The sequence below is a fragment of the Clavelina lepadiformis genome, chromosome 1, assembly GCF_947623445.1.
Source record: "Clavelina lepadiformis chromosome 1, kaClaLepa1.1, whole genome shotgun sequence".
NCBI lineage: Eukaryota > Metazoa > Chordata > Ascidiacea > Aplousobranchia > Clavelinidae > Clavelina > Clavelina lepadiformis.
Window position 1 is genome coordinate 26028812 of NC_135240.1, and position 14746 is coordinate 26043557.

The 14746-nt window shown below is 38.5% G+C and overlaps 2 protein-coding genes across 2 annotated transcripts; both read left to right on the plus strand.

The window, feature by feature from the left end:
- The first annotated feature begins 2171 nt into the window (after nucleotides 1-2171).
- Nucleotides 2172-7365, plus strand: LOC143470977 (pre-mRNA-splicing factor RBM22-like). The gene is made up of 10 exons (XM_076969284.1): nucleotides 2172-2321; nucleotides 2399-2452; nucleotides 2604-2766; nucleotides 2885-2988; nucleotides 3071-3243; nucleotides 3745-3954; nucleotides 4568-4711; nucleotides 4789-4898; nucleotides 6189-6365; nucleotides 7052-7365. Exons 1-10 carry the CDS (start codon nucleotides 2268-2270, stop codon nucleotides 7120-7122), a joined length of 1260 nt encoding a protein of 419 aa, XP_076825399.1. The 5' UTR covers nucleotides 2172-2267; the 3' UTR covers nucleotides 7123-7365.
- A 128-nt stretch (nucleotides 7366-7493) lies between these two features.
- LOC143470961 (uncharacterized) lies at nucleotides 7494-13686 on the plus strand. The gene is made up of 6 exons (XM_076969260.1): nucleotides 7494-9499; nucleotides 9614-9681; nucleotides 10006-10219; nucleotides 10354-11274; nucleotides 11998-12125; nucleotides 12620-13686. Exons 1-6 carry the CDS (start codon nucleotides 8637-8639, stop codon nucleotides 13117-13119), a joined length of 2694 nt encoding a protein of 897 aa, XP_076825375.1. The 5' UTR covers nucleotides 7494-8636; the 3' UTR covers nucleotides 13120-13686.
- The last annotated feature ends 1060 nt before the right edge of the window (nucleotides 13687-14746 follow it).

Below are 14746 nucleotides of genomic sequence, written 5' to 3' on the forward strand. Positions count from 1 at the left end.
TCTCGAACTGTGATCCATACTAGCCTATTTGTTAGTGATGGTGTACGTTGGCCTAGCCCTAGGCTATACCATAGGTACGTCTACCTAACATGTTATGAAATCAAGCCAAACTTTGTTGGGCTGGTGACCCAAAGCTGCTATTTCTTTGTCGCCGGAGAAAACTTAGCTTATATATCAGGCTGTCTGCTGGCTACTATGTTTATAATTTTAATTCTGTAAGGCAGCGTCTAGGCTGTTTCATCGGCTGTCGGTTTTCAAATTTGGAAAAAGCTAGCCTATTTCAGTAAACGGCAAGTCCGTCACGCAATAGATATTTTCCTATATCGGTAACTGGCAGCTGGTGAAGTAAACTAGGCCTAGACAATTATTTTACCGGCCGCCGTTTTCCAAAGTATGAAAAAACGATTACGGTAAACGGCAGTTAGGCCAGTCTGTGACTTTTATGTATGCTGATTTTCAATTTAGAATGGCATAGCCTAGCCTACTAATTTTCCTAAGTGTAAGTTAACCTAAAACTGGGTACTGGTAGGCTTAATCCCCCAGAGTGGAAAGTGTGGCAGCTGTGCAGAGGATATGCATCAACATGCATGCAAATTTCAGCCCATTGATACCACTGCTCCGGCTCCATTACGTCAAAAACTGAGATTTAAGAATCAACGCTCAATTTGGAATATCTAGCTCAATGGGTCGGTCAGTAGTCAGTACCATCGGTTGCAGCTATGAACATGTGACGGCTCTGCTGTCAAATCCCCAACAATTCTTAATTTTGTGAAGGGTTGCTGTTAAATTATGTGAATTCAGCCAATAGTAGTAGCTTAGGCCTAGCATCTTATGAAATACATCAACTGGCTCCAGCTCCATTTCAATTTTACGTAGAGCTCCGGCTCCAACTCCGTTAAAAATGCACTGCTCCGGCTCCAAAGCCCTGGTGTAAATGCCAATTTACAATAAATAAACAAAGAATTAAAGCTTCAGTGCACAACTTCTCGTTGTAAGCTGCCATACTTTCCACTCGGGGCAATACCCTCTGACTCAAACTTTCACGTTTCATAATTGCATTAAGAATAAGCCAGGCTGCAAATTAAAATAAACACTAATTTTCATCTTGAACTGACTTACTATTTTTTCCAAACTTTAAATTAATTTGAAACTAGCCCACTTCAAACTCTCACCTCTCATGACTAAATTAGCCTTGGCCTACCTCCAAAATAAATTTTTAAAAATCTATGTAACAAGGGCAGGATGGAACTTGAAACCTCCAGCCTATACGGACCCAATTGCCAAACATTACGCCCACGAATTTCTTTTTTCCCTCTTAAAAATACAAATATTAAGCTTAAAGCCTGTATTTTGATATGATATTTATGTGAATTCATATCTAGTATGAATCTGTTAACTGCGCTTGTTAAGTTAAGCCTAATTAAAATAGCCTACTTGGTGGACAAGAGAATTTTCTCTTTATTTGTCACCTTTTTGGCAAATGCCAAGTTAAAGAAATCAACTCGGTTTTGCTTTAAATTTGAAAGTATTTAAATTAAGTTGCTTTATAACATTCCACTGTATGGTTGATCAACACAAAGAACACACAGTGGAAATTGTGGCACCTGCACACATGACATTCATCGATGTGCACGCTAAACTTTATTTTCACGATAATTTATAATAAATAAACAAAAAATGAAATAACTTTCAGTGCATGCCATCACTCAAAATTTGCATCTTAGGACACAAAATTTCTCGTCAAAAACGGCCATGCTTTCCAGTCAGGCAAAGAAAACATTGATGCGTTTTGATATTCGTTAATATGTCTTTTTTAGATGATCAGGAATATCAGAAGTTTGGCATCTGGGCACACTCAATATTGTTTTCTATGAACTCACGTTAGTCGATAGATGTATAATTTTGCACTTAACGATTTGAACAAAACTCTTGTGTACTCAATTATCAAATCGTTTGGAGGTTTAGTTATGCAAACTGGGCATATTATCGTGTCGTTGTGCAATTCAAGTACATTAAAGAATTTTGCGCATTTTTCGTTTTAGTTTTGCTTTTGACAAGTGCAAGATCTTGTTGAAAATAGCCATATTATGAAGGCTGGTCCTGTGTAAAGACTTTCTACAATTTTATTCTACTCTATCTAGTATAATAAATTTTTTAAATGATATCCGACTTAAAATATATGTTTTGTCAGAATTAGAGTAGATTACATTGTACACAATTACAATTGATTAAAATATAACTTTAACAAGTTGACTGAAACTTCAATCATGGCAACGTCTTTGGGCGCAAATCGTTACAATCGTCAAAATTGGGAAGAATCAGTAAGTTTGAAATTATGAAGTTTTCTTTCTCATGTTTTTTTAAAAATAATTTTAAATTTATTAACCTTGTATTCCAGGACTTCCCTATTCTTTGCCAAACTTGCTTGGGTGACAACCCTTATATTAGGATGGTGTGTACCTCTACGTTTATGTTTCAAACTTCCGATGAACATATATAGTATACACCCAGCCTTTTGTGGCTTTACATTTACATATATTTGCTGTAATGTCAGGTTGATTGTGATAAAAACTTACTGCTAACTTTTGCTTTTCAAACTTCAGACTAAGGAAAAATTTGGCAAGGAATGCAAGATTTGCGATCGTCCTTTCACAGTTTTTCGTTGGTGTCCGGGTGCGAGAATGAGATTTAAGAAGACTGAAGTTTGCCAGACGTGTGCAAAGCTTAAAAACATCTGTCAAACTTGCTTGCTTGATCTTGAATATGGTAAGTATTTTTCAATTTTGACAATGGCAGACTTATCTACAAAATCTATTAAATATTATTAAATATTAAATCATCTATTTGGCTTTGTAGTGTGTTAACGTATTTATGATTGTCATAGGTTTACCAATCCAGACAAGAGACTTCGCATTGGGACTACAAAACCAAGACATTCCTAGATCTGATGTAAACAAGGAATATTACACGCAAAATATGGAGAGAGAAGTAAATATCTTTTTTGTCAAATCAATTTGCTGTAACCCACCAAGTGCAGTCTGCCATTGACACCCATGCTTTCACCAAACAGATAGCAAACACAGATGGAACTGTTGCCGTTGGTTCGGTTGGAAAAGCACAAGCACCTAGTGATATCTTGGTTCGTATGGCACGCACAACCCCTTATTACAAAAGAAATCGCCCCCATATTTGCTCATTCTGGGTGAAAGGCGAGTGCAAGCGTGGTGAAGAATGCCCGTACAGGTAAGCAACTGGTTCAATAGTACTTTGTTGTCGGGGTCACCAAAGTTTTCTTTAAACGGGCCAGATATGATATGAAAGATGAGAGAGAGCTGCATGACTTTCCTGTTCGGTTAATCTTTTAGGCAGCATTGCCAACTGACTCTAGTCCAAACTCTAGCAAGCAACTCAAGGTTAATTATGAACAAACAAATGACCATTTGATACACCAACAAATTCACTACAATTACTTTCTCTCGTTTTACAACCCATTGATGCAGCGCTGCTATATGTGTTTGACAAAATTTCTAGCTGAGACATTTTCGACATTTCTTCACTTGTATTAGTAAAATTACCTGAACTTTTAAAATTATCCAAAAACATCAGAATGATCGACACACTCTAATTTTTAACCTGCAATTTTTTATGTAGTGAAGTTAGTGAAGTATATTTACCCACTCTTTTGTCCATAAGTGCTTCTGTTATTATTACATCACAATGACAAACCCCGTCTTCAATGTGCAGGCACGAAAAGCCAACAGATCCCGATGATCCACTTTCAGATCAGAACATCAAAGATCGATATTATGGGATAAATGATCCGGTTGCGGATAAGTTACTTCGAAGAGCAAATGAATCGATCGATCAGGAGGCAGTTAAACCTCCGGAAGACCGAACGATCTCTACGCTATATATCGGGGGCCTCGGTGAAGCAATTGATGAGGACGACTTAAGGTGTGTTCTGATTCGCTCACTGAAGTGACATTATTGTGCTTAATTCTAACGACATACAGTCAGACCTCGTTAATCTGGACCACTTTGTTTCGTCATAAAATGTCGGTTTAGCGGGGTATCCAGATTACCGGAAAGCGAAAAATAAATCAATCTTGCAAATGCAGCACTGTGTTCAAAAAGCAGTAAGCAACTTACTCCAATTCAAAGTATGCCTATGCATAGGAGTTTAAAGAGAGATCCTGCAACATTATTGTGCGTAGATAATCGGCTATTGTGTTCGTTAACTAACTACTGTATCTAGGACAATCGTGAATAATTTTCACTTCACTCTTAATAATCCGGTTTATGGGATTTTATTGCAATTTGTTTAGCACATTTGTTCCAAAACTTTTGTGTCGGAGTCGGACAGCGGAGTTTCCGGATTAAAGGGGTAAAATGCATAGGAAGAAATTCGTTCCCGGCAGTTTTATGTCGGATAATGGGGACTCCGGTTGTTCGGGGGGGGGGATTAACGAGGTCTCACTGTGTTTAGAATGTTTTGTTTTTTAGTATCATTATATGTATAATATACTTTGTAGAATTATATTTTGTTTCGTTAATACGATTATTACAGAAATCACTTCTACCAATTTGGTGAAATCCGTTCAATTAACGTAGTGGGCAAGCAGAACTGTGCGTTCGTTCAATTTACAAAACGCAGTGAGGCAGAGCATGCAGCTCAAAAGAGTGCAGGAAGATTGTTACTGAAGGGGAAAAGGTAAAGATCAAGTTAAACTTACCAAAGTGCCAAGCCCAGTATTTTACATGTTATTTGATGTCTATGTTATCTTTCAGATTAGTTGTGAGATGGGGGAAGTCCCAGCAGTCTGGTAGGAAAGATGGTGGGGATAAAGGTGAATCGTCCAAGGGACAACAATTTGATCCTGTTCCTGGTCTCCCAGGAGGTGAAATACGTCATTTTCATTTTGTAAAAATAATCTTTCATTATCTAGCACAGCAGTTCTGTGGGTGATTTATTCCATAAAAAGGAATTTGAAGTTTTTTAGGGTTAATGGACTAATTGTGCATTATAAATATAGTATAAATTTATGTTTAACTCGTTTTCGTTTTTCTTTTTTATCTGAAAATATGGACCTTAGGATTGGCTGTTTCAATTTTCATGTTTATATTTACTAACCAGTGAATAAGTTCGGTCCTGGTCTGTGCTAATGGAAGTCCAACTACACACACTTCATGAAGTGGTCTTTAGATCACCATGTACACTACGCAATTAATTTCTTTAAGAATCAAATACCCTATGTTGCTTTTGACAAGACTTTTTTTGAACAATAGGTATTTATGTTATTATAGTTTTTATAACTCATTTATACAACCATAAGCATTCACCATCTGAAGTTACGTTATAAGCGAGGTATCATAATCGTAATGTTTTTGGTATTAATATTAGGGTTGCATTCGTAGTAACCACAAAAGGTGGATCAAAGACCAACTTAAGATTATTTTTGCAGGTGATCTCACTACATAAGTTAATGATTTATTTATATGATTCCAATTTTGGAAGCCAGTAAACCTTTGACAAGGCAAACTTTGTTGTACAATTTTATGAATACTGAACTTCACAAATTTAAACACAAGATACTCTTTAGGCTACACCACTACATGCTTCCTACATGCAACCGACAGTCAATTATGGCTTTGACAAACTTCCTTAAATGACTGCAAGCTTAAACAATCCATCAATGATCTATCAATTTTTAGCATTTGCACACTGGCACGTCATGTCCGGTATTTGTCTTCCTATTCACTTTTAAAATTATGCTTTGCAGGAAGTTAAGTGTGATAAATTCCCTACTAAGCTTGTTCCTTGCAATATTTCACTGAGATTGTTGCCTTGTCATACCAACCACTATCGGTAATCTATCGGAGCACAGGTTTTTTTTTGACAAAATAGCATTTATGGTTCTGTCATTAATCAAATTAAGGAGAAGGCTGGCATGAACCAGGGTCATGTTTAGGACTCCATGCCATGTTTCCTATCAAAGTCATTTATACTGGCGTTAATTTAGGTTGCCAAAAATCTTGCTTGGGGTAACGGTATAAAAAGGATAAGAACCTCTGGCTTAGCAACAACGGAATGATATTTCTTTCATGTAGTGAAATGAATTACTTAAAACATGCTATGTCTGGTACATAACAGCAACTTTTCAGTTTAAATGCATTTTGTATTCTCGCAGCTTTACCAATGCCGTCCGCTGTCGGCGGCGGACCGGGACATTACTATGGCAACCAGCAACAAAAGAACTACTTGGAGCCCCCACCCCCTGGCACGGTGCCAATGCCAGGCCAAGATGGTGGTGTGATGGGTGTGGTACCCCCTACCATTGCCCCGCCGGTTATGATGATGCCACCTGGTAAGTTACTTTGCTTGAGTGATTGACTCGGTTTTGACATGTTACAGGCTCTATATATGAAATGTGAATCATGTCTGGGTGAAGATTAAAACAAAATGTGAATAAGACCATTTAGATTAGTTTACGATTTATTCAAAGCTTGAGGGATATTTGAAACAGGGCTAGGAAAAAACTGGGAAAAAACTTATCCAGCTAACAGGTGCTTAATGGCTAGAGCTGTTAGCGATTAAGGAATTTGTTAGCCGTTAGGTTAGACAAAAAAGTGCACATACGAAAGAGTTTGGGACAAAAGATCGCAGTAATCCACGAACGACAATACCTTCCTCGGATTGCTGCCATAATTTTGCTTAAATATACTGTCACAATTTTATTCCACGTTGAACTTGTCATAATTTATGAATTACTCAAAATGTCATAATTTACTGATACAACAAACGTCGTCTTAAAAACAAAAAATGGCCAATAAGTAGGTGTCGACAAACACATACCATAACTGGTTTGCTGTTCACTGCGAGTACAATGAATCATGTTGGTGTCGTGGACGAAGTGTCTTGACTTACGCATAAGGGGTCAGCAGTGATTTACACTAACCAATAGCTAACCATATGTCGGTGCATTGTTGCTTAGCAATCTAAAATCTATCTAATTTCCTCTTACCGTATATTTTACAATCGATCATTGTTCAGGTTACCCAGGCCCAGCTCCAAACATGCCAGTACACTACCCATCGCAGAACCCGCATAGAATGGGCTCCTAGATCCTAAATCGCATATCCGTTGTGGACAAATCATAGCAACCACCAGACAACGAAACAGAAAAACTGTCTATGTATGGAAAATCCCGCGTAAAGTTTGATGACGCAACTGCATTGCATCAACAAATTGCCGCCTTTTCTGTTGGTGTTTTCCATATTTGTCATGTATCGGCCATTTTAATAGAAGTTTTCTACTGTTTAACGATAAGTGAACTTGCGCTAATACATGGAATACAAGTCATTGTATTTTTTGTTTGGTAGCTGTCTTGCAAATAGTTAAAATAAATATAACGCCAGCGTTATATTCAGTCTTGAACCATTGCTGTGATAAGGCTGCTATCGCGTCTTCTTGCAAAATACAGGACCACTCTGCGTTGAGGGATTTCTATTGCATGATGGTTAAGAAAAACAATGTCAATACCATAATGGCATATTAAAGCAATCCATTTAAATTCCATTGGGAAATAATCTTTTCAATGGCCTCATGTCCTATTAAAGCGTTGGGTGTATTCCAAAGTCTGATTCATATTTGCCTATGTATTACGTAGCAAGACGTGCGTTACGTGTGGCAATCGTTAGCTTACTCATGGTGTTCATTTTCTGCACGACTCCACAGAGCACTTCTAATGTAAGCGTTGTATCGTTATCACAGCGTGTTATTTCATGCATTTTAACTTCAGGGAACCGTAAACAATAAAGTTGTACTTTGCTGACTTCCGCTAAGTGACAGCAGCTGCTATCCTTATATAAAAATAAGGAAAATGAAGTGAAGAAAAATAAACGAAGTGTCAAGCCTACGGTGACGTTAGCAATGCCTGGTTAGACAGATATTGTTACAATCCAGGCCAGTAGTTGCTATACTTTGAAAATGAAGCAGCAACCTTAACGACTAAATATATCAAAGCCAGCGATCAGAATCTCGATTAAAATTTTCAGCCAAATTTTATCAAGTTTATATTTTTTACTATCTCTTGGGTGGTGGGATTATTCCGGAGTAGGTAGAGATCTCCGCTGGGTCCCCGAAAATTGTCTAATCAGACCAGACTGCTCAGAAACATAAAGCGAAACCTCGACTTGCTATGGAAAGCCAAAATGAAGGAAACGGCAACTGGCACGAAGAGAATGCGCCACAGTAGACCTTGTTCAATTTGTAAGTTTAGTTCGATGTCAAGTGGAAACGAAGCAAAGTGAAAAGATACCGGAAACTGAGGTTCATTCTAAAAATCTTTGCATGCAAATGAATGGGAGTTAGTACTTTCACGTATTTTTCATAATTTCACTTTCGCAGTATTCCAACCTAAACAATGTATTTATAGGCCTACAGTATTTCAGTGAAATCGTTTTTAGTCCGTGTACATGAAACTGAATCATTGTGACATGTTTCCATATATAAACCCAGTCGCCAACACCAGGACCAGGATCAACTGATTAATCATCTACTTTCAACATCCTGTTGCATGCTATAACAGCTCTTGTTGGCTCATTTCGACGTGCAGTGTGTTTCTTGAACGTCACACATGAAGTTTTGTGGATTAATCTTTTTGATTTTAACTGCATTTCTTGCCAAAGGCTTTGCCTTTGTTTGCGACAATGGCGTAGAAATTAAAAAAGAAAATCGTTGTAACGACAACGCTCATTGCAGCGATTGTAGCGATGAGAACAATTGCACCGGTGGAGAGGTTTGGAAACCTTGCGGAACACAGTATCCACCGTACTGCTACAAAGAATCGGAGGAATGCGACGGTCATTCTCACTGCCTTAACTGCAGGGATGAGGAAAATTGTTCGGAAAATGCCTTTTTATTTCACTGCGCAGACGGAAACGGTTGCGTTCGTTTTCAGAATCTGTCAAGACACCGTTCATGTCCGCGTGGTGAGTGCAACTCCTTCTGTGATGGAAGAAAGGGATGCGATGACGGATCGGATGAGGTTTACGACGGGTTTGGGTTTCGATGCGAAAACCTTGGAAAAAATCCCTGCGTAGTACCACAGCAATACATCGCAAAATGGCGCGAGCAAAGCGAGCAGCAAGGTGCTTTTTATGGGATATGTCCAAATGGTCAAGACCACTGCTTCGACCAAGTAACAGGGACCTTAAACGTTCAAAAGTGTTGGCCTTGTCTTAACGGCGATTTGCTCGCAAGAGAGCAGTTTTGCGACAACAAGATTTTTGATTGCCCCGACCTATCAGATGAATGCTTATGCGAAAATTCAAAACTTTGTGAAAACATCACCAAAGCGCACGAATGTTCTAAGTCAGAGATACCGTGCTCTGGTCAAGGTCCTTGCATTAATGTATCGCAAGTTTGCGATGGAACAACTCAATGTCCCAATGGTTTTGACGAAGCTCACTGCGCAGAATGCAAGGATTGCATTGGGAGGTATTAAGTGATTTGTTTATGTTTAGGAACTTTATTACAATGAAGCCTATCGACTATTAATAAATAATTTACTATAAAGAACAAATTCACTCACTGGTGTTGCTGTATTTTAAGGATTGAAAAATGTGACTACAGGCCTCAGGAACACAGAGCGGCAGACGAATGCGATGGTTCTTGCGAAGGTTAATATAATTTAAGCTTATGTTTGGCATAAACTAATAAAAATTATGTTCAAGAATCTGATGCTAGATGCTATTGTCAAAATAACCCAGCTAATAAATTGACAACATTTTGTCTTCCATGGTGTAAATATCAACAATAAGTGTATATTGTACTACCACTACAACAAAACCACAGCTGTCCTATATAATGCGCCATTTTCAGCTCAAAAAAACAAACGTAAAAATTACTTCGTCCTTGAATTTCACACTGGAAGATCCTAACTTCAGAATGCCGTGTAAGCGAGGGCATAAGCGTTTTGTGTGTAAATCCTATCTGTTTTACAGATCCTTTGGATTACTGTGATGACATTAATCCATGGGACGGGTTTGTTCGAAGACCTAACGAGAGCGCTTGCATGCCCCACTTTCGCAAACTTTGCGACAAAGTTCAGGACTGCCTGGACGGGTTTGACGAACGGCATTGCCCCAATGTTCTTCTGTGTGGTTCTGGTAGTGCCAGTGATACAACCGCGACTCGCTACTTCAAGGGCTCGGACGAGTCAGTATATGTAGTCAGTTAGTATTTTTTGCTAAAAATGAAGTTATTATGGCAAGATATTGTGTTTCATAAAGTGCAAGTGTGTTGCGATAAACGATAAGATTTGGTCAATTCTTATTTCGTTCTCTGTTTAGATGTGACCATATTTTTCACTGCGAAGATCGACGAGACGAGTTGAATTGTTCACTTAACACGCACTTTTACTGCGATCAGAACCAAACGATTTTACGCATGAATCAGGTTGGAGACGGCAATATCGATTGCGTTGAAGATTTTACGGATGAGTGCGAAGACTCCGGGAAGAGAATTTCCTCCAGGACACATATGATCGGGAGCATCGCACTCTATGTTGCTCTTTGGATCATGATGATTTTGTCTATCACGGGAAATTCTATTGTTATTTGGAAAACAGCCAAAGACCTTGCCAGCATGCTTCGCAGACGACTCAATTGTTCTCCACATCGTGTAAGCGTCTGCAACAAGACCATGATCCTGAACCTTGCTATCTCCGACTTCTTGATGGGGATTTACCTGCTCTGGATCGCGATAAGGTCATTGGTATTCGGAGACAAGTTTTGTCAAAACCGTGTAAAATGGGTCACGGGTCCAGAGTGTAGCTTACTTGGCACCCTCTCTATGCTATCAGCACAAACATCGGTGTTGATCATGGTCCTCATGACGACGTACAGACTGTACGGGGTCATGAATCCCTTTCGGGCGGAGAAAGTTCGTTGCAAAGCGGTCAATGCGGCAATTGTTGTGATATGGCTGACATCCCTTCTACTAGCAGTGGTTCCTCTCTTTCCCTGGCGACCCAATTTATTTGTTGTCAAGCTCTATATAAACGAACCCTATACTAGACAGTACGGTGTCAATGCTGCTGACGTTAAGACAATGCTTGCGGACGCACAACGTTTGCCCAATGCGGATATCGATATTGCTTCGACCGCCGATTTGCAGAGCACTTTCTGTGGATTATTTCCTGCTTCTTGCGAAAACCCTCAAAACCTGAAGGTTGCCGGCTATTACGCCTTTGACAGCGTTTGTATTCCAAGGCGAGTTTTATTAAAAATTAATTATATTTAAATAACATATAAATGATGCCGTTTAGACGAAATATATATAGCTAAACCCAAAATAAATAGTTCATTGATTTGTGAAATACCTCTGCTGTTATTTTACTAACGTCTCTTATTTTGCGATACTACGTTATTTGGCATATCAAAAACTGGTGCTGTGTTTTTTTAATAAGTAAACCTTACAGATTGGTGATAGTGAAACATAGCTAACATTGTTGCGCTAAGCATGTATAATTTATGCTTTACCGCATGGTAATTACATCTCGTTCATTTGTTCATGTTGTTAATTTGTGATTGCATCTCTTTCACACGATGTGATTAACATGCGATGCAATCAACACGATGAAATTACTGCGACGAAATTACCGGACACCATGTGTTGATGATCGGTGAACGACATTGCACCCAAAAATAACGCCCGTTGTCTTTATGCCTATAGGATTGCTTGGCACGAAATCCAAATCTTTTTCTATGGTTATTAACCGCATAACAAGCCATCATGATCATATACTGATCTCATTGGTTTTTATTATTAGCAAACGTAGGATTCCAACGCTTCCACCGCAAAGTGAAGGAAACCACCGTTTTATGTATAGAACTAATACCTGGATATATGTACTCGTATACCAGTTGTGATTGAAGCCAGTAATACTAAACGAAGAATGCTTGTTGATTTTCAATTTTTTCTTCCTATTTTAGATTCTACAGCAACCCTTCTGACCCAGCCTCGTCCTTTACGATCTTCATCATGGCTTTCAACTTTATCGCATTTCTTTACATGCTCACCGCCTATTGCGTCATATACAGACTGACTTCGAAAGATGAGGGTAAAATGCACAAACCGTTAAAATTCATTTTTTAGATCACGCTTGTCGTCTCCTTTATGCATCTGGTTCAACAGTATTTTGGCGGTAGAATTTTTTTAAAGATTTGTCAGCTGTAGATATACGTCACAATGCGTCTTTTGCTTTGGACTTAAAATATTTGATATATCCGTTTCCGCTTCTGGCAGATATCAAAATCAATTTTTGTATTTTCTACAGTATTATAAGCTATAGGCTACACTATATCGGCTATGGGGTTGTGAGTTTTCAACATGTTACTCAAAACTGGTGTACCCATATAATCACTTCATGCTTCTTTTCGCACACCGTCATAGTTGTATTATCTATTCTACAGTATATACGGATAGAGATGACGTAATGTTGTCAATCACATATATTCTTATATGAGGGCTCTCCTTCAGTTGTATTGCACAATCACTCAGGAATTATTTATCAAAGCGTGACTTAATTCACCAGTTTGCTTTTGTTAACTATAGGTGGTATTCGCACCAGTAATCATCGAGATTCTGAAGTCGACCTGCGTCATAAAGAAAACAGGGCCTTGTGGGGAAAAATCGTGCGCTTGGTGATGACTGATCTCGTGTGCTGGGTCCCGATTTGCGTCACGTCGTTTCTTTCTTTTGCTGGAGTGACGATTCCAGACGAATTTTATCCGATCACGGCAATCATTCTTTTTCCGATCAACAGTGCCCTCAACCCGTGGATATACTCAGCAGTTTTGAAGAACATTTTAAGTAAGATAAGATTCTTGAAAAGGGTGATCCCGGTGAAGACTCACCAGCCTAACAAAATCGGCCAGAGTCGGTCCCATTCGGATTTGACTTTTCCCAGCGAGAACAACCAAGGAAAATTTCCATACTTTGCTTGCTTGGGAGCCAACAAAAGGTCGATGGACACGGGCATGTGTAGTCTGCCCAACTCACCGTCCAGTCAAAATAACACCCAGGACGGTCTTACTCTGGCCACTGAACTTTGAGCAAACACACGTCGGTTAAAATACTCGATGAGCTTTGTGACATCACATACATCTACAGCTACAGCTAGTATCCAGCAAAATATTTACAACGTGGTACTCAAGTATACTGTAACTATGAAACTTGTATTGAGAAATGTGGCGCCTGTCGCCAAGTAACATGTCGAAAGCTATTTCGGTGCGTAATGTTTTGAGGAGGCTTCCAGTTTGAAAGATGAATAAAACAGCAAAAATATCCTTAAACAGGATGAATAGACGTTTTTTCTCAATCTAAAAACATTCTCAATGCAGATGCTGGTTTGTAAGATATTAATTTATATTTTTGCATTATATCATGCACTCTTTACCTTGAATTGATTTTTTTATGTTTGAGTTGTTAGTCTACTGTCATTCTAATTTACTGTTATCCTTATTTTTGCACATTATTTCGAACTAATTATATTCAGTTATTATTCGTTTGTAGTTATGGTCTAAACAAGTAGCCTATCAAATGGACGGTGTCATTTAACTTATTTCCAAATTTTACAGCCGTGTTATATTATTACAGAATCTAGTAATTATCGAACGGAATTGAGTGTCTGCATTGGATTAGAAAGCATAGAATCTATTGTTAGTTGGTTATTAGTATCTAATGTCTTAACAACATACGTTTGCTGGAACGCTCTGTGCTTAAGGAGCTAAAAATGTTTACTCGATTGCATGCTAAAAGCGAGACAGCCGCAGTGCACGTAAGGCTGCATTCACACACGGGAATCACAAGCATGTCTTGCTCCTTGTGGTCGCTCTCTGAGCGTTCACACTCGCTAAAAATGTGCGTTCAAACTGAGCGGATTTCTCGACCAGGAATCACGTTTTTCGTATGTGTGAACGACTAAAAGTAGGGTATCGTTTCAGGTTTGACAACCAGTAAAATCGTAGGAATGAAACCTGGAACTTGGTTTAGGAGGTAGTCTCAGGCAGTCTGGTTTGCATCGTGTTTACAGACAAGTGTATCCGCCTAAAGCTGCAGTATTCTGAAGGGAGACATATTTATGGGTTTAAAACGGAATAGGCTAATGAGTTTGGCTGGTTTCTATATAAAACCTTTTGTCAGTCGAAAGGTTTTGATAGTACAACAGAAATAGTTTACAAGAAATTTTTTTTATTATAGGCATGTACACTTTTTCAATATTACGAATAACCAAAAACATAAGCAATTGCCTATAAGATGTCTATTGAGTTACAATCACCAGATCTAGCTTAGACAACTTATCTGTTGATTTCGGTGATTCACTCGGCTAACTCTGCTCGCTGTTAGAAGTGCGAGCTAATATAACGTGAAAGCAATGGGAGTTAAAATTTTCTACATGAAAAACGCAACGAGTCGTAGCAGGTGCAGCGAGCAAAACAATGTTTAGACAGTGGGAGATACATATAGCTAAAGCTGACACATTGAGACATGGACAAATAAAATCAGTGTCAAGGTTGGAAGTTCAGAGCAAGTTTCCAATAAAGACTTCATATCACAATAAACAAGTTTCCAAATACCAATCGACAGTTGAAGTGTTTATCAAAAAACAAATCCATGAACTTCAATCACTAACTAGAAAACACTTTTGCAAGAAATGATGTAATGGTATTAAAAATATCA

Excerpts from the sequence above, each read along its gene's own strand:
- LOC143470961 (XM_076969260.1), top strand. The coding sequence starts at position 8,637 with ATGAAGTTTTGTGGATTAATCTTTTTGATTTTAACTGCATTTCTTGCC. Across the intron at positions 9,682-10,005 it reads ATGCGATGGTTCTTGCGAAG|ATCCTTTGGATTACTGTGAT; the intron begins GTTAATATAATT and ends TCTGTTTTACAG. Across the intron at positions 12,126-12,619 it reads ACTGACTTCGAAAGATGAGG|GTGGTATTCGCACCAGTAAT; the intron begins GTAAAATGCACA and ends TGTTAACTATAG.
- LOC143470977 (XM_076969284.1), top strand. The coding sequence starts at position 2,268 with ATGGCAACGTCTTTGGGCGCAAATCGTTACAATCGTCAAAATTGGGAA. Across the intron at positions 2,453-2,603 it reads ACAACCCTTATATTAGGATG|ACTAAGGAAAAATTTGGCAA; the intron begins GTGTGTACCTCT and ends TTCAAACTTCAG. Across the intron at positions 4,899-6,188 it reads TGTTCCTGGTCTCCCAGGAG|CTTTACCAATGCCGTCCGCT; the intron begins GTGAAATACGTC and ends GTATTCTCGCAG.